Source organism: Carcharodon carcharias, chromosome 20 (assembly GCF_017639515.1).
Source record: "Carcharodon carcharias isolate sCarCar2 chromosome 20, sCarCar2.pri, whole genome shotgun sequence".
Taxonomy (NCBI): domain Eukaryota; kingdom Metazoa; phylum Chordata; class Chondrichthyes; order Lamniformes; family Lamnidae; genus Carcharodon; species Carcharodon carcharias.
The window spans coordinates 71,709,202-71,735,903 of record NC_054486.1 but is presented as its reverse complement, the minus strand read 5'-3'; the positions used below and the strand labels follow the sequence as shown (position 1 = coordinate 71,735,903).

Below are 26,702 nucleotides of genomic sequence, written 5' to 3'. Positions count from 1 at the left end.
TAATACCTCATCCACAAACGTTCACTCTCTTCACCACTGATGCACAATGGCAGCAGTGTGTACCATCCAGAAGATGCACTGCAGGAACTCACCAAGGCTCTTTCGACAGCACCTTTGAAGCCCACGACCTCTGGCAGAGAGCCCTCTCCTTCCAGCCACAGCTGATAGAACAGCAAAGCTGGTGGAAGTGGATTAAGATTCAGACAAGCATCTGAAATATTGTTTATGGTGGTTAATGATGTGCTATTGGGCAGATGACCTGCAGTGCCAGTTATATGCCCAGGTGCTAAGTTGAAATGCTACCCTAATGTATACAGAATTAAATTAGATAAAAAAAATTGAAGAATATCTGAGATTAATTCTTAGTGGGTTTGTTTATAATGGCTGCTTGCTGTTTGATTTTATATTTCTAATTACTTATAACTTAAATCCTTGGTGAGTAATGGTATGGTGACTGTATGTTAAGAAAATGCTGTCTTTGCAGTGCTATTTAATTATACTTGAAAATTTGATATTTTGAATCTGATAGATTAAAGCATTTAATTTTGTTTCCATTTAAGCAAATATACTTTAAAAAAATAGTTATTTAATTAACCTTTGCATGTCTTCCAGATGCAGACAGCAGTCTGTTGGAAAAGTTTGATGATGATGAAGACCTTCCTAGCAGTCCCCTTCTGACATCAAGACCTATTCTTTCCACTTTAAAGACAATAACTAATATAGAAGTGGCAGACTACAGATACCCAGAACTGCCAATTACTAAATATAGGGAACAGGTAGGGAGGCTCTTTGGTTTGTGCTACTTATTTGTGCCATAAAGAAATGTTGAACACATGAATAAGCAGATGCAATTGCAAACAATATTTTCTTGTAAGCTACATTCTTCTCAAGACCATAAAATGCATCAGTCTTTTCTGTAGTACCTTCTCGCAAATAAATGTCCAAATACTGAGTATTCTGATTGCAAAATAAGTTAACTAAATGGATACCAAAACAAAGTACTGTGGATTCTTTCTTTCTGAAATTAAAAAACCAAGAAGACTTGCATTAAGATGGCACCTTTTATGCCCACTTGTCTTAAAGCTCTTCACAGCCATTGAAGTGTTTTTTTTTAAGGTATAGATCCTGTTGTAATGTAGGAAACACAACAGCCAATTTGCACACAGCAATGTGATAATGACCAGATAATTTGTTTTCTTGTGGTATTGATTGAGGGCTAATTATTGGCCAGGACATTGGGGATAATCCCTCTGCTTTTGTGCGAAATAGTGCCATGAGATTTTTTTATGTCCATCCAAGAGGGCACATGTAGTCTCAGTTTAACGCCTCATCTGAAGGACAGCACCTTCAGAGCCCCTCAGTACTTCACTGGAATGTCTGCCTTGATTTTTGTACTCAAAACCTGGAGTGGGCCTTGACCCTCTAATCTACCAACAGAACCATGGCTAACACAAAAACAGAAAATGCTCAGTAGGTTAGAGGAGAAAAGTTAATGTTTCAGATTGATGATCTCTTGCTGGACTGGAAAAAGTTAGAAATGTAACAGGTATTAAGCAAGTTCTGAGACATGGAAAGGGGGTAGGGGAGCAAAGATCAAAATGGAAGGTCTGTGATAGAGTGGAAGGCAGGAGAGATTATCTGACAAAAGCAATTCACGATGCCGGGTAAAAGGGGATGGTAATGGGACAAAGTTTTTTTTTTAAAAAAAGGTGGGCCTTGAGGAAATTAAATGGGCAAGTAAAACCATCATCTAAAGCTAGTATCCAAAAACACAAGCTCAAAAAAAAATGGTGTTGAACTCAGTGTTGATTCCAGAAGGCTGTAAAGTGTCTAATCAAAAGTCAGCATGCTGTTTTGACAAGAGATAATCAACTGGAAAAACTCTTTTTTTCTCTAAAGTTAACTGCTAAGTATTTCCTGCATTTTCTGCTTTTCAGAACTGGTTGGGTGTTATCCCTAGATTTTGTTGTGCCTGTTACAATGTAAACCATGGGAGGAATGGCTATTAAGAGAGGGCTGTATATGAAGAGGGTGAAAAGAAGCTGAGAGGAGAAGCTTCTCTGCGAGGAGTGGCTGGGTCTTCCATCTACCCCCCAACCCACCCCCACAAGTTCCCCTAACTGAACTCACCTCTTCCTTGCTGCCATTGCTGGTCCATGTTGGTTGGAAAACTGCACCTGAGGCCTTGCACTATCACTCCCAGTTTTGGCTGGCCCCACCATTTGAATGCTCCGGGGATGGCGAAGTTTAGAAGAGAGGTGAAGGGGGGAAGGAACACGACTGCAATCCAGGGGGTGGGGGTGTGGGAGAAAATCGCTTTGGGTAGGGTGGTGGGGGAGAAAACTGCTACGGTCTGGGGGTGGGGTGGCAGGGGGTTGTTTGGTGGGGAGAGGTTTGTTTGGGGGTTTGGGGTGTGCTGCACTAATTATACATTATGAAGAAAATCTTAAAACTGGCTTGTCAAATCATATATGTTAAAACAGAGTCTGCTTTTTCTAAAGTTAGCTCAGTTTTAGGATGTTTGAAGGTATAGCAATTCAGAAATCTGAAGAACAAATTGTGGTCGTTGGTGCCAGAATGCTTAAGGTAAGTAATTTTGCTAATTGCAAATGTTTGAATGCTTCAGTTTGATGGGAATTGATGATAGTGATGTCAGTTGACCAATAATTGCGATGTCAGATGATAGCTAAATGATTTCTTTTGAGTGCAAATGATATCAAATCACAGCAAAATGATTGTTTTTATTATATTTGATGTCAAGTGAGTGCAAATGAACCTTGATGCATGTGAATGATGCCAAACATTTTTGCCAAAGCTTAGAAACCATCAAAGAATGACTGAAATAAATGAGGGAGAAATTAAATTGAGAGAAAGTTAGCTAGAAACATAAAAGCAGATAGTAAGAGTTCCTACAAGTATTTGAAAAGGAAACGAGTAACTAAAGTGAGAATTGGTCATACATTCGAACGTATAAACATGAATTAGGAGAGTGAGTAGGTCATTCAGTCCCTTGATCCTGCTCGTCCATTTGGTAAGCTCATGGCTGATCTGATTGTGGCCTCAACTCCATGTTCCACCTACCCCCAATAACCTTTGACTCCCTTGTTAGTCAAGAATCTATAATCAAGAGAGTTCCAAAGGTTCACAATTCTGAGAAAAAATTCTCCTTATCTCCATCTTAAACGGAAACCTCTTATTTTAAAACTTTATACCCTACTTCTGGTCTCTCCCACTCTTCCGCAAGGAGAAATATCCTTTCAACATATACCTTGTCAAATCCCCTCAACATCTTATATGTTTCAATAAGATCACCCCTCAATCTTCTAAATTCCAATGGTTACAAACCCAGCCTATCCAACCTTTCCTCATAAGATAAACCCATCCCCTACCATCTCGGGTATCAGTCAAGTGAACCTTCCCTGAACTGCTTCTAATGCATTTTAAGCTCTCTTAAATAAGGGAACTAAAACTGTACACAGTACTCCAGATGTGGTCTCATTAGTGTCCTGTACAACTGTAATTCGTCTTGGAGCAAATGACAATATTCCATTAGCATTCCTAATCACTTGTTGTAACTTCTTGTGATTCATGAATAAGGACACCCACTCCCTCTCTACCTCAGAGTTCTGCAATCTCTTTGTTTCAATAATATGCCGCTTTCCTATTCTTCCTGTCAAAGTGGACAAATTCACATTTTTCTACATTATACTCCATCTGCCAAATTTTTGTCCACTCACTGAACTTATCTATATCCCTCTGGACTCCATGTGCCCTCTTCTTTCCTACCTTTCTTTGTATCATTAGTAAATTTAGAAACCATACATTTAACCCTTTCATCCAAGTCATTGATATAAATTGTAAATAGTTGAGACCCCAGCACTGATCCCTGTGGCACTTCATTGTCACATCTTGCCAATCTGAAAATGACTCATTTATCACAACCATCTGTTTCCTGTAAGCTAATTGACCTTTTTCCATGCTAATATGTTACCCCCTCACCGCGATCTCTTATTTTATATAGTAACCTTTGATGTGGCACCTTGTCAAATGCCCCCTGGAAATCTAAGTAAAGTATATCTGCAGGTTCCCCTTTGTCCATGTTGTTTGTTATTTCCTCAAAAAGCTCCAATAAATTAGTCAAACATGATTTCACTTTCACAGAACAATGTTAACTTTGCCTGATTGCAATAAGATTTTCTAAATACCCCACTATAACCTCAATGATAGATTGCAGCTTTTTCCATGTGACAGATGTTAAGCTAACAGGCCTGTAGTGTCCTGCTTTCTGTCTCCTCTTGAATAGAAAAGTTACATTCACTATTTTCGAATCTGATAGAACCTTTCCAGAATCTAGGGAATTTTGGAAAATTAAACCCATGCATCTACTATCTCAGCAGTTACTTTTACTTTTCCCGACGATGAAGTCCGTCGGGACCTAGGGACTTGTCAGCTTTTAGTTGTAATAACTTTCTCGGTACCCATTCCCTGGTAACTGTCATTGTTTTAAGTTCCTCCCTTTCACCCCCTGATTCACAATTTTTTCTGAGATGTTATTTGCATCCTCTACAGTGAAGATAGATGCAAAATATATGTATTTAGTTCATCTGCCATTTCCTTTTTTTTCTATTATTAATTCCTCAGGCACTCTAGATGACCAATACTCTTTTCCTTTTAAAATACATGTAGAAACCCTTGCTATCTGTTTTTATATTTCTAGCTAGCTTTCTCTTGTACTCCTAATTTCTCCCTCCTTATCAATATTTTTAGTCATTCTTTGCTGTTCTTTGACCTGCCACTTATCTTTGTAGAATTAAGCTTTTTCTTTCAATTTGATACTATCTTTAACTTCCTTAGTTCGCCATGGATGGTGCATCCTTCCATTAGAGTCTCTCTTTCTCACTGAATGTATCTTTTCTGAGTATTCTGAAATATCTCCTTAAATATGTGCCACAGCATCTCCACTGACCTATCCCTTAATCTAATTTCCCAGTTTACTTCGGCCAGCTCTGTCATCATGTCCTCACAATTGCCTTTATTTAAGTTTGAAACGCAAGTCTTAGATCCACTCTTCTTTCCCTCAAACTTAATATGAACTTCAGTCATATTACGATCACTGCTGTGGGTGCCTTCAATATCCAAATGAGAAAAACTCTGGGTATTTGATTAGGAGGTTTCTCCCCAATCTAAACTTTGTGAAACACCAGAAGAAAAAACCAGCTATCATCAGCAATATGACTGAGCCAATTCCACCGACAGCAGTAATCATGCTTCATTTCACATTACCAGGCCTAATATAGCCTGCTCTCTGGTTGCCTCGAGATTGTGCTGCTCTAAGAAACTATCCCCAAAACACTCCATGGACTCATCTTCCAGGCTACCTTTGCCAATCTGATCCATCCAATCTATATGTAGATTAAAATCACCCATGATTATTGTTGCACATTTCTCACAAGCCCCCATTATTTCTTGCTGTGTACCATGTTCTACAGTGTGGTTATTATTAGGGGGCCTAAAAACCACTTCCACATGTGACTTTTTACCTTTACTACTTCTCACCTTTACCCAAATTGATTTTACAGCTTGATCTGCAGAACTAAGGTCATCTCTCCCTATTGTACCAATGTCATCCCTAATTAACAAAGTTATCCCTCCACCTTTCGTAGGCTTCCTGTTCTTCCTGGATGTCATATACCCTTGAATATTCAGGTCCCAGTCTTTATCATCCCGCAGTCTTGTCTCTGTAATGGCTATTGGGTGATACATATCTATTTCTATTTGCACTGTCAATTTATCCATTTTGTAATGAATACTATGTGTGTTCTGAAAGAGAGCTTTTAGTTGTGTCATTTCTATTTTTGTAACCTCTAGCCTTATCTGCTGGTGCACTCCTAGGTTTGTACACTCTGCCTTCCTGCCGCACTCTGATCATCGTTTCCCTTATTTTGTAGCACTGTGTGATAGCATTGTCTATTTTCACAGGTGGCAATGTAACTTGTTATTGCATTATTGAAGTTCTTCAGGAAAGGTCCACAATTTGAGTTTGGTTGGCAAATTTCATAGTGCACTGACCTGTTTAATTCTTGGTGTTGGTTTTAAACATCTGTGGAACTTGTAGTTATAATTATTAATTGATAATTGGCTGCTATTAATTGTACCATTGTTAAAATAGAATTGTTGGCAGTGGTGATCAATGTTCCAGCAAAGTCGTGTTCAGATGTTGTAAACTAGAAATCATACAAGTGGCTTCTAGATATTGGCAAATTGAAGTAGCCAGTTTATCTGAAAACATGACATCAGATTCCACATGTATGCTGATAACACCCAGCCCTACCTACAACCACCAGTGCTTGACATTCCCATTGTGTTTGATTTGTTACCTGTGTATACTGGTCCAACATCCAGCTGTGCCCCTGGCCTTGCTGTTGTAGTACAGTTACAACAATGGCATCTACAATGGCAATGTGGAAAATTGCCCAGGTATGTTCTGTACACAAAAAGTAGGACAAATCCAACCCAGCCAATTACCAGCCCATCAGTCTACTCTTGATCATCAGTAAAATGATGGAAGGAGTTATCAACAGTGTTATCAAGTGGCATTTACTTAGCAATAGCCTGCTCACATGCTTAGTTTAGGTTCCGCCAGAGCCACACAGCTCCTGACCTCATTACAGTCTTATTTCAAACATGAACAGAAGAGCTCAACTCCAGAGGTGAGGTGGGAGTGACTCCCCTTGACATCAAGGCAGCATTTGACCGAGTGTGGCATCAAAGAGCCCTGGCAAAACTGGAGTCAGTGGAATTGGGGAAAGCTCTCCACTTGTTGGAGTCATACCTAGCACAAAGGAAGATGGTTGTGATAGTTGGAGGTGAGTCATCTCAATTCCGTGACATCACTGCTGGAGTTCCTTGGGGTAGTGTCCTCGGAACAACCATCTTCAGCTGCTTCATCAATGACCTTCCTTCTGTCATAAGGTCAGAAGTGGGGATGTTCGCTGATGAATGCACTATGTTCAGCGCCATTCACGACTCCTCAGAAACTGGAGCAGTCCATGTCCAAATGCAACAAGACCTGGACAATATCCAGGCTTGGGCTGACAAGTGGCAAGTAACATTTGCGCTCTGCCTCTTCGTTGTTGGTGCGCACAATCTCGTGCTTTCAGCTGAGAACTGAAGTCTGGGCTGTCTAGGCTGCAATCCCTGAACATCAGAGTGGGGAACCCCATTGTAGCTCGCACCTGGACCTGAACCGCAAAAGCTGGCAGTCAGCCTTGCACTAACCTGGATTGGCTGCCGTCAATCATCCCACTGGATGGGCACGCTCCGTTGCTGGATGCTTGGCTGAGCTGCGGGATTTGACAAGTGGTGGGGTGTGTGGGGCAAGGGAGCAGCAGAACCCAAGCCTCTGTGGGTCTGGCAGGAGTGGGAGATGGAGTCTCTGTGGGGTTCAGCAGGTGATGTGTGAGGGAAGAGGAGGGGAGCAGAGGTGGCCTGCATCTTCATGGGGTTCAGCATTTTGAAGCGGGAGGGAGCAGAGGAGCCTGAAGCTCTGTAGGGTTTGGAAGAGTCTGGGTTGGTGCAGGGGGCTGGAGGAGAAGGAAGCAGTGGAACCTGAGTCTTAGCTGGTTTTAGTGAAACGGTGCTAGTTTTCTGAATGTCACCAGTTTGTTCTCTGCTTATTGAATTACAGCAACAAATAACAATAACGATGGGAAAGTATTACCAAACAAATGCAGGAATCTTACACACACACTCCAGTATGTGCTAGAATCAAAAGCCTGTAGATATTCAGCAATACCGTACTTGTTGCCAACTTTGAGTCATGATGGCCTGGCCATGAAGGAGCCTGCAGGGGCTCAGGGTTGCTTGGTGTTACTGAAAGGCTGTTGGAAAGGCCAGGCTGCTGAGTGAGCGAGTGGAGAGGAAAGTGCTTGGGCAAAAGAACTGCTGAGTGAGTGAGCTGGGGTTCAGGAAGAAGGGCTGCTCAATGAGTGAGTGAGCTTGGGGGGGTGCATGTGTGGGGTTTGACATAATGAGCGGCTAAGTGAGTGAGTGGGGGGAAGCGGGGTTGGTGTGTGTGTGTGTTTGGGGGGGGGAGCGGCGCAGGGGCAGCTGGGGGAGGTCGGTGTGTTTCGTTGGGGAAGAGGGGCAGATTACAATTTGGGGATGGAGGAGAGGGTTTTACAGAGCCTTTCATCATCAGAGAATATGGAGAATTTGGCTGAAACCTACATGAGTACACCAAATGATACGGTGCGTAACCACAGATTTCCATATTTATATGATGCATTATTTATTATATGTTGATCTATCATACGCAAGCTAATTATGTACTGAACGTTACTATGTGCTTTATTGTTGTTCTGTTCTTGCTGGCATTTGGGGTCACTGACAAAGAAAAAGTCTTGAAAATTATGTAAGTGTTGCTGGCAAGGCCAGCATTTGTTGCCCACCTCTAATTGCCCTTGAGAAAGTGATGATGGGTGAAAATAGTTTGTGAAGTGCTGCCATCATTCTTTGCTTTGTTTTACATGTGCATAATCCTGCTGTTCACATGGACTTTGTCCTGCATTACATGCACTAACTGCATTGAATGCTGAAATGTTGTGGTCGCTTTGGTGATTTTATGCAAATATACTTGTCCTAAGTCTTGAGGGTAACAGAAGGTAAACAGAAAACTAATGTTTTTACCTACTTTGTCTCATCCACTCATTTGAAGTGGCCCAGTAGCATTTACATTCCACTACATAGAAATAGTGCTAAATTACATTATTCCTCATCACAAAACAATTTCAGACATTTTTGTCTTCGGCTACTCATCCCTGAAAGCTTTATATAACTGCAAGTTGTTTATGATGTAGTAAAGGTAGCAATTCTTTCACTTATCTTAATGGCTTGATGTACTTCTGTAAAGAGCCAGGTCACAAACTTTAAAGCCAAGGGCATGTAAAGACTTGTATTGATGTTAAGCTGTTGCTCTTGAGAAAGTGAACTCTACTGTTTGCTTCCTCAAGTGTCGTGAATTCTCTGTTTGGATTAGATCTCCAACAGTAGCTTTGTGCACCTGTTCTGCCATCTAAATAGTGCTATTCCTTTTTCGTATTTATTTAATCTTTGTTAATGATACTGTCTTTCCATTGAGAGGTGGTCTTACTTTGTTTTAATTAAAGCTTTTATAGTAAACCTACTTGCCCTGCAAACTTCAATAGAGAAACCTGTACGTAAATAATATAGCGGACACAAAGAAATGTGCAGCTAACCAAATTTTGTTCTATAAAATAAAGAAGTTGTAATTCACTTTCTACAGTAACTATTTAAAACTCAATAGTACTTAATTGAATTTGATTCTGTATAGATTCCAGATGATAGCATCCAGATTTATTAGTATCAAATCTTTCTGACATTTTGGCCTCTAGACCGCAATTGTTACAAAGTTAAATATTTCCTTGGGTTCAGTGCCATGGTTAATCCTGTAAATGGACCTATGGTCTGCAGAATAGCCTTCACATTGCCTATCTCAACAATTATGTGATTTGAAGGTGATGTCAATAAGAGAGCCTGTGGGCACAGGATACAGTGATCTCCAGATTATTCAGTGAGGCATTGATTGTCAATCTACAAATTGGTTTAATTTACATGTTTTTAATGTTACTGTGCTAAATTTTATCCATTCCTTAGTGCTCTTCATAATGTCAAAAGTAATGAATTATGCAAACTTTGCACTTGGTATGGCCCTGCTTTTCTGAACTAGTTGGTATCAGTAACCTTAGAAAGAGAAACTTTTCTTGTACACTGTTACAGACCTTACACAAGTGCCACACAAAGCTATTATCTCAAATGGGGAACCCCTTCCTGTCTCCCCATTTTATTTTTAGACCTGCTGTGCCATAATGAATGGAAATCATTCTGACAATACAGATGCAAGCAATTCTAATAGGCATTGGACAAATCTCGCCCCTGCCATCGCGACCCCCCCACCCAACCACCCCACACCATGTCTCAAATTAGTAATGATATGTGAAAAACATAATTAAGATATCTCATTTTCCTCAAACAACATCCTACATAATTCGTGCATTTCTGCATTGTGAATCCCTTGTGAATTTAACTTAAGAGCAGCATTACAATATAACTTAATCAAAAATGCCTTCTGGGCCAAATAGATGAAACATAGCAACAATTTAAAAATTCATTTGAGGTATGAAGACTAGAGATGACTTCACATAACTTTCAAGCGCAAAAAACAAATTGGTAGTAGCCTTATTGCTAAATCAGTATGTGGTACATAGAGCATGTATGGGGTAGTAATAGTGTATGGTAGATTGAGCATGGCCTGTATACCTTCTTAGTTGTCAGGAAGTTCAGTAATTGTGCAGTGCAGGTATTAAGTTCATGATAAAATCCATCAATTGAGGCAGTTTAGATGCACTTGATTATGAAAATCAATAACATAGCCCAAATTTTCCTCTGAGGGGCAAAACGTTGCCATTTGCCGCTGGCTGCCCCCAGAAAATTTGTACTTGATCTTATCCATAGGCTGCAACAGGAACTTGCTCTCCTGGCTGCTGCATAGCTCCAGTGGTGAACTCATCTTGGAGGCCGAGTGGTGAAACATATTTTTGGTGAAGCTCTGCCCCTGTTGAAGTCACGGGAAGAAGTCAAGCCCTTGAGATCAAGCAGTCAGTCACTTTCAGGTTTAATATGTTTTATAATGGTTTTAAGTAGTTTTGAACTTTTTAAAACTTTTAAATACTTATAATCTTTTTAGCTACTTTTATAAACTTTGAAAAATTGTTCTAAACACTTCAAATATATTTAAAAAATTTTTTTTTTATAACTTTGAAATGCTTTAATGCAATTTGAATTGTAAACTTGAGAAACTTGCTATGGCAGCCAGCCTACTGAGTGATAACCAGAGTTAAACCAAATGTTAAGGAGATTAATACACAGTCTTGGCTATATAACTAATTCAATTTGTTTTCGAGAAGATGACTATTCTCACAAATCCTTGATTGAACCTAGATGTAGATTGGAATTCTTCCAAGAGCTGGCACAGAGACAAATTTGATGTCCTGGCATATGGTGAATTATCTGCATGGCCTTCAAATATGTTTCCTGGTAGAAACGCTTCCCCTAACGACTTCTGCTGCAGGTCACCTTCAGTGCATGCTTACCTCTTCACTTAAAGATTAAATACAACTGATGTCTATGACTATGCCTCCTCCTTCGTACATCACGCTCAGTATGAAAGGGATTACGCAGTGTCAAGAAATCCAAACTCACGTTGCCGTGGAGTGGGGGCCTGGAGCTCCAAGTCCCAACAGGCCTTGGGAGCGTTGCATATTTCCGAACTAGGAACAGGTGGTGCATATGCAATTTGGCATTTAAAGGGCTTGGCCATCCTGACAGCGGTGCAAATGTATAAAAAGAAAAAAGAAACGGCATGAAAAACGGGCTATGTGACTGGGAGCAGAATGCCAGTTCAGAGAAAAGTCCCAGACAGGGAATGGGGAGTAGGGACAGGGATAAATCCCAGTGAAGTTAAGAAGAAAGAGGAGCAAGAAAGCGGCTCCAAGCAGAAAAAAGGCTACAGTCGGTAGACATTAAGTGGTGGTGGCTCAGGAGAAGCCCTGGTGATCAAACAGGGCTCAGTGGAAGCCCTGACGATCTAAGGAGGCAGCAGAAGGTTGGTGACTCTGCTGCGTGCCATTGGGATGAAGGTAACCCTTTTGTTCAGTAGCATTCTGCTTGACGTGGCCAAAGAGCTGAAATTATGCTTGTGAGTTGGTGCCTATACTCGGTAATCCAGGGCAACAGAGTCTCAGGAGATGTACCTCATATTGACCCTGCATGTTAGCGTATAAGTTAGATGTAAATTGTTTTATCTTTCTGACCTTGTCTTGTAAAGTTTATTTTTGTTTGTTCAAAACCCATGGAATCTTGTGGCTTCATTCTCTTAGCAAGTACGTGGAACCTCAACATTATCTATTTAAAAAAAGAAGTGAGCATACCAAGAACTTGGGGGTCTGGTCCAGAATCTTAACAACAGGGACATGCCTAATCCAGTTGTGTTGTTGTTATCCATATACTGTTTGCCAAATGCTTCATTATCTGTCCACTTTCAGTTACATTCTATTATTTATTGCATGTCCTTAAACTTATGCAGCAATTCAAATCTTTTGTATGATAGTGTTGTCCTGATCCTGAATTGTTAAGTGTGCTAACTGAATCACTTAAGTATCATTTTAAAATATAAAACCCCAAAATATAAAGGTTTATTTTAGAGAGATCCAATCAAAATACAAATATAAATATTTCTTTCTGTTTTTGTTTTACAAGTATAAACCATTGCTTATATGAATATTAGAATATACTCCAAGACTACTGCATATCTGCTCCCATTCAGTTTGATCCTTTCTATATAAGTGTGTATTTCTAAAACAGCTTTAGGGAAAAGTTACATTCTACATAGCTCCTTGAAAGACCCATTAGGGCAAGATCTTTAAAATGAGTCTGTCTTGTGTTGTGGAGCCTTTCTAATGGTGGCTGTGCTCCTGAGCAGGCTTTGTGCCTGCTAGTATCAGCCCTTAAAAAAAAATCAATATGCGAATTAGTATAACTTCTGGGTAATATGACTCCAAATTCCCACATTATAGGAGCCAGTGGGACCATAGTCTTTGGAGATGGGCTGCAATTTATGGATCTGAACGTGTTGGATCTCTGGAGGTTGTGGTTCAGTTGTGTCTCTCAATAGCAGCAAAATTTCACAACAGTCACCGCTATTGAGGAAGGAAAATTCAGGCCTGTATAAATTCCCATATTTGCATATCAAATTGCTTAAAAGGTGCTGGGTTGAAGATTTCCTCCATCTTAAAGAAGAGTAACAAAATTTTAAAATTATTCTTTATAAACAGGCTTACAATTTTATTGCACAGAAGTGCGGCAGAGGACTGTTTGCTTTCATGTAACTAATGAAGGTAGTAGAAATGGTGCTGAAATTAACCTTACAATGACTGATATTTATATTGTGTCTTTTAATATATTAAAACGCCCCAAGGCCCTTCACAGCAGTAATATTGAATAAAATTTGGTGGATGAGGACATGTGACCAAAAATTTGGTAAGTTTTAAGGTATGTCTTGAAGGATGAGGGATAGAGCTGAGCAGAGCGGTTATTCAGAGGGAATTCCAAAGCTCAGAGCCTAGGCCAGTACTACCCAGCCTTTTTTCCACTGTGACCCCATTTTAATGCTTCATATTTGATATGACCTGAGAGTGAAAATTAAGGGCGGTGTGGAGGGGAAACAAATATCAGGGGTACATGGCCATCAATGAAAAATTGGAATTCTGCCATTTTTTTTGCAGACTCTTATTGCTGTCAACAGTTGGACCTCAGAGCTTATTACATTAGGTGATGCCCACTGCTTAAAAAAAAATTGTGCGCTTTTAAATGGACCTCGCAGCCAATCACAGTACTGTCAAATCTCAGTCTCCACTCCATATCCGTCATTGCTGCCTAAGCGCTTGCGACCTCCATTGCTTGTCCTGGGATTCCACTGGGGAGTTGTGTCCCACAGTTTGGGAACCTGTGGCCTAGACAGCCGAAAGCACAGTCACAAATGGTGGAGTGATTTAAATTGAGGCCAGAATTGAAGGAGTGCAGAGATGGATGTAGGGTTGTGTGACGTTAAAGGTATGGAGAGTGTTATGAAGTCCTTTCTTCCTGTGTGTCAGCCTGCAGTGTAAGCTTGTAGTCTGTGGAGATTGTAACATTTAAGATACAGGATATTCCACTGCTTGTTACATTTGTTCCTGCTTAGTAACAAGACTGGGACTCTCTTGGAGTGTTTTGATAGATCACCAAATCAGCTCAGGGGTCAGCAAACAATCAGTTTGAGTTGGTCAGTTTTATTCAGAAAAGAAGTGTCTCAGGGAGAGGTCCCAAAAGGAAGTCTCAAGTATGCGACAAAGATGGGGGAGAGAAACAGGCCCCAGTTAGGAAAAAAGAAAGGCGAAGAGAAACAGGCTCCAAGCTAAAGAAGGGGCTGCGGGGAGCAGACTTTAAATGAAGTGAGCTTCGGAGAAGCCCTGATAATTAAAGAGGACTCAGAAGAAGTCCTGAAGATCTGAGATGGCAACTAATTGTTGGTAACTCTGTGCTGCGGGCCTTTGGGGCAAAGGTACCCCTTTGGAGAATTGGTGTTCTGCTTGACATGGTCGAAGATCTGAAATTGTGCTTGTAAATTGATGCTTGAGTGTACTAGGAAATCCAGGTAAATGTAATCTTGTAAAGTGAGATTGAAACCCTGTGGGGTGGGCCATTCTTGAAGCCGTTCAAGTGGGAGTGAATGATGGCGAGAATTCCAAGGTGAGGTCTTCAAACGTGGAGATTGAAAATCCTTGAGAAAGACAAAGGCCAGAATTTTCACCTTGGAGTGGGGGTAGGCCCTGCATGCCGATGCGTAAAATGATGCACAGTGATGTCCCAATGTCACCGCGCGCCATCATGATATTTAGGTGGGCAGGTGCACGATGTTCTCAGATGCGAGCCCACCATTAATTAATCAGGTACTTAAGGCTTTTGAGGCAGCAATTGTCTGCATTTCCCGGGGTCCTTGCGATCTTCAGGACGTCACACGGGTGCAATGGGCAGGCGGGTAGGAGACATTTGTATAAACCTCATCCACAGGCCGGATAAGAGGGGTGAGCAGGGTCGTGAATGGTATCTGGTTAAATATTTAATTGTGAAAGTTACTGTTGTTTGCCTGTGTGAGCAGGAATACATCAAAACTCATACCAGCTGCTTGGACAGGAGTAACCAGCTTTCAGGTCTATAGTAAAGATCATTTTTGGAGCCTGGAGGTTTCAGGACGCCTTTCCTTAGCCTGGGAATGGGAGTTGTGCACTGGAGGCACCTCCTCTGAGGAGGAAGGGAGGGCCAGAAGGGGGAGCAGGCCAGGAGTCCACATTCAGCCTCCAAGGGAGTCACCTTTGGGAGGAGAGGCGCAGGCACAAGGGGCGCAGGGCCAACAGGAAGTCCAAGGCAGAAGGGGCCGCAGAAGACGCCACTATGCTGCTGCCAGGGTATACAGGTGATGAAGCAGCTACCTCAATATGTCTGAGGTGCAGTGCTGAAGAAGGCTCTGTCTCTCAAGGGAGACAGTGACCTCCTTTTGTCAGATGATAGGCCCTGAGATCTCTGCAAATTGTGTGGGTGGGCACCCCATGCCAGTAGCTCTAAAGGTGACAGCTGCCCTCAACTTCTATGCCTCTGGCTCTTTCTAGCGGTCGGTGGGTGATCTTTGCGGAGTCTCCCAGTCAGCTGTCCACACTTGTGTCAAGCAGCTGACAGACGCTTTGTTCAGGCATGCATTGACTTTTATCCACTACCACTGGAACGAGGCCAGCCAGACACAGTCCAGCCAGAGGTTTTGCAGCGATTGCTGGCTTCCCCTGCGTCCGCGGTGCAATAAACTGCACACGTGGTCATCAAGGCGCCAGCGGGTGAGCCTGGTGCCTTCATCACCAGGAAGGGATTCCACTCCTTGAATGTGCAGATAGTGTGTGATCACAAGATGCAGACTCTGTAAGTCTGTGTCAGCTACCCAGACAGCTCTCACGATGCTTACATACTCAGACACTCCCAGTTGCTGAGGCTCTTCAGTGCTCTGACCGAGCTGGATGGATGGCTGCTGGGTGATCAAGGCCATCCCCTCAAAAGGTGGCCCATGATGTGTCTCTGCCATCCAAGAACAGAGGCTGAGCAGCGCTACAATAGGAGCCATGTCTCCACAAGGGCTGTGGTGGAGAGAACTATCGGTCTTCTCGATGCACTTCCGAGGCCTGGACCATTCAGGGGGTGCACTCCAATACCTCCCAGATCGTGTGTCGCTGATTGTGGTTGCATGCTGCATTCTCCACAATCTGGTGCTGGAAAGGGGCGACGCTGTGGATGAAGATGTAGATGCAGCTGCTCTGGTTGCACACAATGAGTCCAGTAGTGAGTCCATGGATGAGAATGCTGAGGGGGTAGACGCTGACCCGGCCATACTCCAGGGAGGCAAGGACATCTTGGAGGCTTTAATCCAAAGAACCTTCAGCTAGCCCACCACAGATGGACCTCTAACACATGCTTGATACCTGAGTGCTAAATCTGCCTGGATAGGAACATTAATTAAAGCTCTTGTCAATAAAACTCCCGTCCACCTGCAGAAGTAAGGAATCATCCTGAGCCATTTTTATATATCAAACTTTAATGAGATTACAAAATGAACTTAAGAAACCAAAGAAAAAAGACATTGCACATCACACCAAATCTTAATGAACTAATATGGGGCAACATAAAAGCACCAGTGAGAAACCCATGGTGTGCCTAATGTGCCTTAAATTTATGCTTACAGGTGCTAGTTTTGGTGCTGTCCCCTCCCTGGCACTGGCATCTGAAACAGCCTGCTCACTGTGCTGTACTGTTGGCCTCGATGACCTTGACGGCTGTCCTCTGGCCTGTGGAGCCTTTGATGTCCCTGCCTTGGAGGAGCGGCCAGCTCCACAGCTGGCATCTCCTCAGTCGCCACAGCCTCATCGGATGCCACGCTCACTGGCAGAGGAGCGGAGGAGCTGCTGCCCTCATCCGGAGCCCCCTGAGAGGAGTCCGCAGAGACGACAGGCAGCAGCTTCACCGATGTGAGGCTGCTTCGGACCTCCCTGCTCACTGTAGATGGCTTGGCACCAAGCTGGGGTACTTGGTGCCCAAACCATCTCCCACACCGCTGTGAGGGCTTGCAGGTCTGTGCGCAACCTCAGGAGTACTTGATTGTCCTCCTGGAGGAACTTCTCCACGAGAGCCGCCACTCTCTCCATGGAGGAAGCATGGTGCTCAGCCATGAGGCTCATTGCATCGGTGATGCTCTGCGTGGACTCCTCCAGCACAGGCACCATGCCACACATTGCTTCATGTATCTCCGCCAGATCCTCCCGCTACTCTGCTGCACTTTCCAGTGTTTTCTGCCTCACGGACGGCTCCAGAGACACATCATCAGCCACCGACCGAGCGTGTGCCTGGTCCCCAGCAGTCCTCCGACTGCTGATGCCCTGGGTTTGGGGGGGAAAGGCTGCTGGCTGTATTAAGTGACCTCAGTCAACGTGGTACTCATCCTTCCCGAGTGCAGGAGGTCATTGAATCTTTTCCGGCACTGGACTCGTGCGTTGCATCACATCATAGGAGCTCACGCTCTCTGCCACCTCCTTGCACGCACGTTTGGTCAGGTGGGTCGGCCTCCTCCTCCCGTCCCTCGGAAGCAGGACCTCCCGCCGTGCTGTCACCTCCTCCAGGAAGGCAGCTAGGTACCCATCTGAAAACCGAGGGGCACACTGCCCCGTCGCCCTGCCCTCCGGCCTGGCCTGCCCCATCACCCTGCCCTCCGGCCTGGCCTGCTCTCTGGTCTGGCCTGCTCTGCTGGCCTACCCCTGGACTTGCCTGCTCACCAGAAGCCCTCAGGTGAGCCCTTCTACCAGCCATTGTGAGCAGCCTTGCAGAGGCTGCCAGGGCTTCATTTAAACAGACTGCTGGGTTGCCATTGGACTCGCTGGTCAATGCGCTCCCACTGCTGCCCGCTATCATCTAGAGTTGAGAAATACGCTGGGTGTGCCTTAATTGGCCCACCACGCTCCCGCTCGGCCCACCCGATGTGTTGTCCCCAAAGTTTCAGTGAAATCAGTTGGCTCATGGTGTGAATGACGTCTGAGTGTGGGTTGTTGAAATTCCTGGAATCTCTTTTTGGTCTCATCTGTCATTTATTGTGTAATGTGGTGTGTTCGACCACAGCTTGCCTGTTAATTCACATGTACCATACCCTGAGTGTTAGAGTACAAGATAGATATTGTAAAGTGTTTTATATTTCTGAACTTGTAAAGTGAAGCTTATCTTTGTTCAAAACCCGAGGAATTTTGTGGCTTTACTTACTTAGCAAACATCTTGAATCTCAAACTTTGTCTATTTTAAACAAAACTTTATTGGTCCCTAACTGGATCTCACCCATAATCTGAGGTCTGGCCAAGGATTGTAACGAGATTTGAAAGCCGATTTGATAATTTTAAAGTTGAGTTTCTGGAGCGGGAGCCAATGCAGGTTAGCGAACACAGGTGCGGGGTGAACAAAATAGGTGTGAATTATAACAGAGACAACAGAGATTTGGATGATGTCAAGTTTATGTAGGGTGATTGATGGAGGCTGGTTATGAGGGCATTGGAATTGTCAAGTCTTATGGTAACAAAAGCATGAATCAGTGTTCCATTAACAAATTAGCTGAGGCGGCTGGAGTCGTGGCAGTGTTAGAGTTGGAAGTAGGTAATAAAGTGGATATGTGGTCAGATGTTCACTTCACTTCCCAAAGGCGTTTGATACAGTGCCACACAACAGACTTGTGAGCAAAGTTATAGCTCGTGAAATAAAAGAAGCAGTAAAAACATGGATACGGAATTAGCTGAATGGCAGGAGACAAAGAGTAATGGTTAATGGATGTTTTTTGAGCTGGAGTAAGGTTTGTCATAGAGCTCCCCAAAGTCAGTGTTGGGACCCTTGCTTTTTCTGATATATGTTACTGACCTAGATCTTGGTACAGGGCACAGTTTCAAAGTGTGCGGATGATGCAAAACTTGGAAACATTGGGAACTTTGAGGAACTTGAAAAGGACATAGACAGGTTGGTGGAATGGACAGACAGGTGGCAGATGAAGTTCAATGCATAGAAAAGAAGTGATTCATCTTGGTAGAAAGAACATGGAGAGACAGTATTAAATAGGAGATACAGCTTTAAAAGGGTGCAGGAGCAGAGGGACCTGGATGTATATGTACATAAGTCTTTGAAGGTGACAGGACAGGTTGAGAGTGTGGTTAATAAAGCATACAGCATCCTGGGTTTTATTAATAGGGACATAGTTTACAAGAGCAAGGAGATTATGTTGAATTTGTTAAAGTTAGTTTGGTCTTATCTGGAGTGTTGCATCTAGCTCTTGGGGCCACTATGTGAAGAAGGGATTCCTGAGAATGATTCCTGTGACGAGCAACTTCAACTTCAGTTATGAAGACAGATTGGAGATGTTAGGACTGTTTCCTTATAGAAAAGAAGGCTGAGAGGAGATTTGATAGAGGTATTCAGAATCATCAGGGGCCTGGACAGATTGCGCAGGGAAAAACTGTTCCCACTCGTGAAAGGATTGAGAATGAGAGGGCTCAGATTTAAAGTAATTAATAAAACAAGCAATAGTAATATGAGGAAAAGCTTTTTCACACAGCGAGTGCTTGGGGTCTGGAATGTTGTCTTTGCACCTGCCTCCAACACACACACAATTGAAGTATTCAAAAGGAATTGGGCTATTATCTGAAAAGGAAGAATGTGCTGGGTTATGGGGTGAAGGAGAGAGAATGGAGCTAGTTAAGTTGCTCATTTGGAGACCTGGTGCAGACACCATGGGCCAAAATGGTCCCTTCTGCATCATACAAAATCTGTGGATGAGGGTTGTGAATACTGTGGTTCAACCTCAGACATTTGTCAGGGAGAGCAATAGAATCTGTGGTTAGAGAACGGTTTTTGGTGGATACTGAAGACGAAGACTGGCTTCAGCTCTACCAATTTCAGTTTGAGTAAATTTCTGCTGATCCAGGTTTAAATGCTGTGAGAGAAATCTGACACAATGGAGGGCTTGAGAGGGATTTTTATGAGGGAGACCTCTGTGTTATTGACACATATATGGAACCTGACATTGTGTTTTTGGATGATGCCACCTAAGGACTGTACATAGTTGACAACTAAAATGGGGCCACAGATTGTTAGGAGACTGCAGAGGTAATGATGCGGGAGCAGGAGGAGAAGCCTTTGCAAGGGACTTCGTCTATGATTAGTTAGATAAGAATGGAACCAGGTGAGTGCAATCTCCCCACCACCCCCAGCCTGTCCCCTAGCCGCCAGTTAAACAGTGGAGGAAAGGTTTTGGAGGAGGATGATCTGGTTAGCATTCTCAATCTGCAGATAGATTGAGAAAGAATAGGGTAGTTAATGTTGGCCACAGTCACATAGAATATCATTTGTGACACTGATAAGAGTCTTTTCAGTCTGGTCGTAGGGGCAGAAACCTAATTGGAGAGATGCAAATGGGGAGGATGGGCATGGATTTGGGTTAAAGAGGGGAAAAGTCTGTCAGTGCTTCTGATTCTGGTCCAACAATTCTTGATGGTGCTTTCCATGGTCAGATAATTGGTTGATACTGTAAATCAGAGCTCCAGAAATGGAGAAGTGCTGTCAGCAGATGCTGGGTGAAAACTGGTTTGATGATGAGAAGGTGGGGAATGAAGTCTGAAATAATAAAACAAATATTTTTAAATCAAAAAAATGTTGATTTTGTGTACTACATCATCATTTGACTTCTGACACAATTGAAAGCTTTCAGCTTGACCAGGCAAGAAGGTGCACCATTTCACAAGGTTAAAATGGAATAAATAAAGTGAATTTTTGCTCGTTTCCTTACATTTTAGAAATAGTGGCCTGGGGTTTCCACTAGAATTTTGCAGCACAGAGTGTGCCCAAAATCCAGCACAAAGGATCGAGAGATTTCAAGTACAATTCATGTCTACTACAAATAGTTTTTGTAATCATTTACCATTAGTTAAGAATACAAAAAGCTCATCCAGAATTCTGACCCTGGCCCCATATTGAATGAAGCACCATTGTGAATTTCCACTAATTACATCTATTTGTGGAACTTCAAGGAGGCTATTAGGATTCAGCTGTTTATCTTCGGCATGGGATGACACTAATAGGCACATTTCAAAAGCTCTTAAATACATTTTAATGTACCAAGAACTGACAACTCTTTATGGTTTTCTAGTTTCTAAAGTATTTTTTAGTAATTTAAAATCAGGTTACTTAGAGGTAATGGACTATGCATTCTGATTAAAAATACTTATGATAAACCCATTTTCAGCTGCATTAATAAAACTGCACCAGGGTTACCACTCTAAAAATTTATCAAGGATTTTTTTTCCAAATACAAAATGCTTTAAAATGGCATTTGAAAACAAAGCCTAATTTTGCTAGTTCGTGGAAGACCTTATGATTGGTGATATGCAAGTGACTGAGCAGAATTTTCGCGAAAAAACAAACCTTAAGATTAGTTATGTTTTGAAGGCCATTTGAGTCTAGATCGCCGATTGCACCAAAAAGCTGAACATTTTCATCAGCTAGTCAAATACATGAAGTTAAGTGAATTTGGTTCAGTCGGAGGCACTTTTATATTTACTCATACTTGAGATGTTATATTAACAAGGCACTTATTGCAAACCCTGGTTTGATACAACTCGGAAGCTTGTTGAGTATTTCTGAGATAGCCACATTGGTGTTAGGCTGGAGTCATATAAAGACCAGACTGTAAAAGAAGGCAGGTTTATGTCCCTAAAGGATACCAATGACACAGTTTTTTTTTGGCAATATGATATTATCTGTCATTTTCTGTTTGCTAATGTGTAAAATGTTTCATTTAGGAACCTGAGTGTATGGAATAGAGGTCCTGAAGTTGTTCTGTTTGACCAGGTTTCAGTTGCAATTAGCATGGATGTTCAGCTATTGTACTATTGACGTGCAAGTTCAAAGCAGGAGAATGATACTCTGTGTTTTACTGATAACTTTTGAATTCAGATTTACTTTTTTAAAATTGAGTTCAAATTCTGAAACTGCCATGGTGGGAGCTGAACTCGCATGCTCCAGATTGGTTCAGGCCTCTGGATTTTTAGCTCAGTAACCTCCACTACCATATCTTTTTGATGTTTTATTTTATTGAGCTTTTATTTTATAATTACAGCTTGTTGATCTCATTGAAAATAATTCAGTAGTCATCGTTCGAGGTGCTACAGGCAGTGGTAAGAGCACACAATTGCCTCAATATATTCTTGAATGCTACGTAAGGAAACCTGCATTCTGCAATATTGTAGTAACACAGCCACGGAAAATTGGAGCAATCAGTATTGCACGCTGGATCTGCAAAGAACGTCATTTGTCTGTAGGAGGCTTGGTTGGATATCAGGTATGTTAATTCTGGTATTCATAAAGATTACATTGTAACTTGTACCTTTACTATTCTTTATGTTGCTCAGGAAATTATCTTGTGAAAGCCTGTTATGTTACTGATCACAGTTGACTGCTCTTGTATACATCTTTGAAATTACTCACCATACTACCTGAGCTGCTGAGTGTACTTGAATTTACCTTATCCATTGTTGTGGGAAAAAATGTAACTTCAAGAATATACAAATTTATTTGATGCCTTTGATAATTTTTCTAAGGGAGGGTTCATTGCAAAAACCTAGTTTTTTGGCTGGAGCTCCCTTAAGAAGTAATTTATTTTCTAAACAGATGACCAGAATAACTTATTTGCTTCACATAATGATACTCAATTAGGCCTTTGCTGCCAAAATTTGTCTTTCCTTTCTCTGCAATCTTAGGTGGAATAGGATTGTTATTTTAAAACTGTAACAAGGCTTTTGTTGATTTATCCTTGAGCTTCAAAGTTAGCATGCCATTCAGGTGATGTGATGGTGAAGGGGCCCACTATTAGCTAAAATGATATGAACCTGAATATGTTTTGGGGCAGATACAACTATGCGTGTATATTTTAAATCAATTTAATCTTTATTTATGGCAATTTTCAAGCATCTGCAAAGCAGCAACATGATACAGAGGACATTATTAAAGTTTTGCTATGGGGCAACCATAGCAACAGAACACACTGAATAATCTTGTTCTGGAAACTCTGCTAACCACAATTGTCTTGACTTTGTGGAGGATTTGTAGGAGCTTGCCATCTGGCTGTAGATTCTCTCCCTTGATATCCTTGCTTATCACTGCTAATTGGCAACTCTGCTGTAACTCTTCTGTTTCCTGACGTTTTCCATGAGCTTTGTCACACTTGACTGAACAGATGAAACCTCTTCACTGTTGATATTGCAGTTAGAGCTAGCAAACATAAACTACCTTTGACCAAGCGTATCCTTCCTGTGGAGAAGACTATTCAGCTTTTCTAGCCATTCTATTCACACGTGCACAGATTCCTTTCATTCTTCCAATTTGAGCATTCCAAATGACCTAACAATTGATGAGTTATCTCAAAATATTGTGGCCTAAAGCTATGTTATGTTCTAAAAAAACCCTTAAAGTAAGCAATATTACTGTTGGAATAATATTACACTAACTGATCTTTAAGACAAATTAATCATTTGTGTTGCAGTATCAACGATTAACCCTTTCTGAGCTATTACCTAACACCCAAAGTTCCCAGCATCCAGCGTTGGCCAAATGCATTTGGGGTGTTGGTTCAGGGTAACTTGTGAGCCTCTTTGGTTCCTTCCCATTCCTTCTGTCAATCTGTACTTACCTTCTAACCCCTTCTAGATCCAATTTTGCCTCCAAGGAAAAAAGGTTGAGGATGGAGAAATGGCAGATGAAGGGAAAGAGGGACAGGTTCGGGCCAGGGCAGCTGTGCTGAGAAATTGGGTTGACCTAAATAGAGACGGAGAGTGTGGAACCAGATATTAGCTTGGGGCCACAGTTAGCCAGTAGGGGGTGCAATTTAGCAGGTATGGGGTGTTTAATGTTCCATGATTTTTATTGAAATGGCTAAAGTGGAATTGCTGCAGATATGGCCAAAGAATTTAAATTGGAGCAGGCTTAGGTCATTCACCCCCTCCAGCCTATTTTTTTCATTCAATAAAGCCATGGCTGACCTGCCTCAATTACACCTTCCCGCTCTATCCCTACACCACTGATTCCCTTGGTATTCATAACTCAATGTGTGTCTGACTTGAATATACTCAATAAGTGAGGATCCACAGCCCTCTGGGATAGAGAATTCTGAACATTCACAACTCTGAAGAAATTTCTCCTCATTTCAATCCTAAATGACTAAGACTGTGAATCCTAGTTCTAGACTCCCCAGCCAGGGGAAACATTCAATACTGATCTATTGGGCCCCTTAAGAATTTTATATGTTTCAATTAGATCACCTCTCATCCTCCTAAACACTAGGAAATATGGGCCTGGTCTTTTCTCTCATTCACACACCCTCACTTTCTCACACTCACCCTCTTACTCTCACTTGCTCACTCATAGGCCAATCCATCCCATTCTATTGAACTTTTGTTGTGTTCCTTTTTAGTCAAGTATATCCTTCCTCAAGCAAGGGGGCTAAAATCAGCAAGGCCCTATACCATTGCAGTAGAACTTATTAACTCTTCATTTGCAACCCCATTATAATAAAGTCTTAACTTATCTTTTGTTTTCCTAATTGCTTCCTGCACCTTCAGCTTTGATTTGGGTACAAAGGTACCCAGATTCATTTGAGTACCAACATTTCCCAGTCTCATAGCATTTGAAAAATAATCCACTTTTCTACTCCTCCTACCAAAGTGAATAACTTCACATTTTCCCACCTCCGTACTTAAAGTTAATAAGTCAACATGACTGGATGAGATGCCTCCCAGGATATTGGAAGTAAGGGTGGAAATTACAGAGGCACTGACCATAATCTTCAAATCCTCCTTAGATATAGGGGATGCTGGAGGACAGGAGAATTGGAAATGTTGCACCCTTGTTCATTAAAGGCTGTAAGGATAAGTCCAACTATAGGCCAAGTCAGTTTAACCTCAATGGTAGGAAAGCTTTTATAAATGATAATCTGGGTCAAAATTAACAGTCACTTGGACAGGTGTGGATTTATTCAGAAAAGCCAGCATGGATTTGTTAAAGGCAAATTATGTTTTAATTAACTTATGGGAGTTTTTTGTTGAGGTAACAGAGAGGGCTGATGAGGGTAATGTGGTTGATATGGTGTACATGGACTCCCAAAAGACATTTGATAACATGCTGTATAACAGGCTTGTCAATGAAATTAGAGCTTGTGGAATAAAAGGGACTCTACCAGCATGGATACGAACTTGGCTGAGTGGCAGGAAACAGAGATAGTGTGAATGGTTGTTTTCAGACTGTGTAGTGGGGTTCCCTAGGGTTAGTGTTAGGACAACTGCTTTTCTAAGTCTAAGTCACTAATATAGATCAAGGCACAGGCACAATTTCAAAATTTGCAGATGACAGAAAACTTGGATGTATTGTGAACAGAGAAGCATAGTGAAAAAGTTCAAGAGGACATAGGCTGGTGGAATGGAGGGGACAAATGGCACATAAAATTTAATGCATAGAAGTGTAAAGTGATTAATTTTGGTAAGAAGAATGAGGAGAGGTAATGTTAAATAAAGGGTACAATCCTAAGAAAGGGGTGCAGGAGGAGAGGGACCTGGAGGTGTATGTGCACAAATCGTTGAATGTGGCAGGGCAGGTTGAGAAAGTGATTAATAAGGCACATGGGATCATGGGCTTTATAAATAGAGGCCAGGAATGCAAAGCAAGGACATTATAATGAACCTTAATAAAACAGTGGTTGGACCTCAGCTGGAATATAGTGTCAAGTTCTGGGCACCACACTTTGGGAAGGGTGCAGAAAAGGTTTAAGAGAATGGCTCAAGGGATGAGCAATTTCAACTACGTGGGTAGATTGGAGAAGCTGGGGCTATTCTCTTTAGAGAAGGGAAGATCACGAGATTTGATAGAGGTGCTCAAAATCATGAAGGTTCTGGACAGAGTAGATAAGAAGAAACTGTTCCTGTTGGCAGACGTATTGAGAATCAGAAGACACGGATTTACGGTGATTGGGAAAAGAAGTAACAGCAACCTAAGGAAATACTTTTTTATGCAGCGAGTAGATAGGATCTGGAACGCACTGCTTGAGAGTGCGATGGAGGCAGATTCAATTGAGACTTGAAAAGAATTGGATAACTATTTGAAGAGAAAAAAACTGTTGGACTACAGGAGAAAGGAGGGGCAGCGCGACTAGGTTAGTTGCCCTTGCAGAGAGCTGGTCGGGACTCATTGGGCTGAATGATCTGTAACCATACATCTGAACTGTAACCATTCTGCATTCAATGATATTCCATCTGCCACATTCTTGTCCACCTGCTTAACCTGTTTAACTCCTTTTTTCAGTTTGCTTGTACCCTCCTCACTGGTTTCTTTCTTTGCTCTGTGTTCCTGGCTTTAAAGTTTGTAGAGTGAGTAGTCTGATGTCAACAGTAACTAATATAAAAGTTTATCATTGCATTTTTACTTCTTTCCCCATCCCTGTTAAAATAGCAGCAGGTGTAGACCATTTGGCTCTTCCATTCTGTTGCACCCTGCCATTCAAGAAGATCATGTCTGAACTATGACGTAACTTAAAATTCCTGCCTTTGCTCCATATCCTTTAATAACTTTGGTCAACAAAAATCTATCGACCTGCATTTGATATTCACAATTGATCTTGCATCAATTACTATTTGAGGAAATATTTCCTCAAATATTTCTACCTACCACCATGGCAAGTAACTGCACTCCTGAAAAGCCTGAGTCTAAATTTTAGACTCTGTCCCCTTAGTCCTAGGCTTCCCAACCACTGAAAATAGTTTATCTTTAGCTACCCTATCAAATCCTTGTTCAAAAAAGGCTGAAAAGATAAGTCCAGCAACTACAGGCCAGTCAGTCAAATCTCGGTGGTGGTAAAGCTTTTAGAAATGATAATCTGGGGCAAAATTAACAATCACTTGAACATATTTGGATTTATTAAAGAAAATCAG

General features: G+C 41.9%; 1 protein-coding gene across 1 annotated transcript in view; it reads left to right on the top strand.

Moving 5' to 3' along the window:
* tdrd9 (tudor domain containing 9) overlaps positions 1-26,702 on the top strand; it is a 216,417-nt gene that overhangs the window by 56,032 nt on the left and 133,683 nt on the right. The window contains 2 exon segments of the mRNA XM_041214194.1: positions 613-776; positions 21,848-22,069. Coding sequence (XP_041070128.1) covers positions 613-776; positions 21,848-22,069 — 386 coding nt within the window.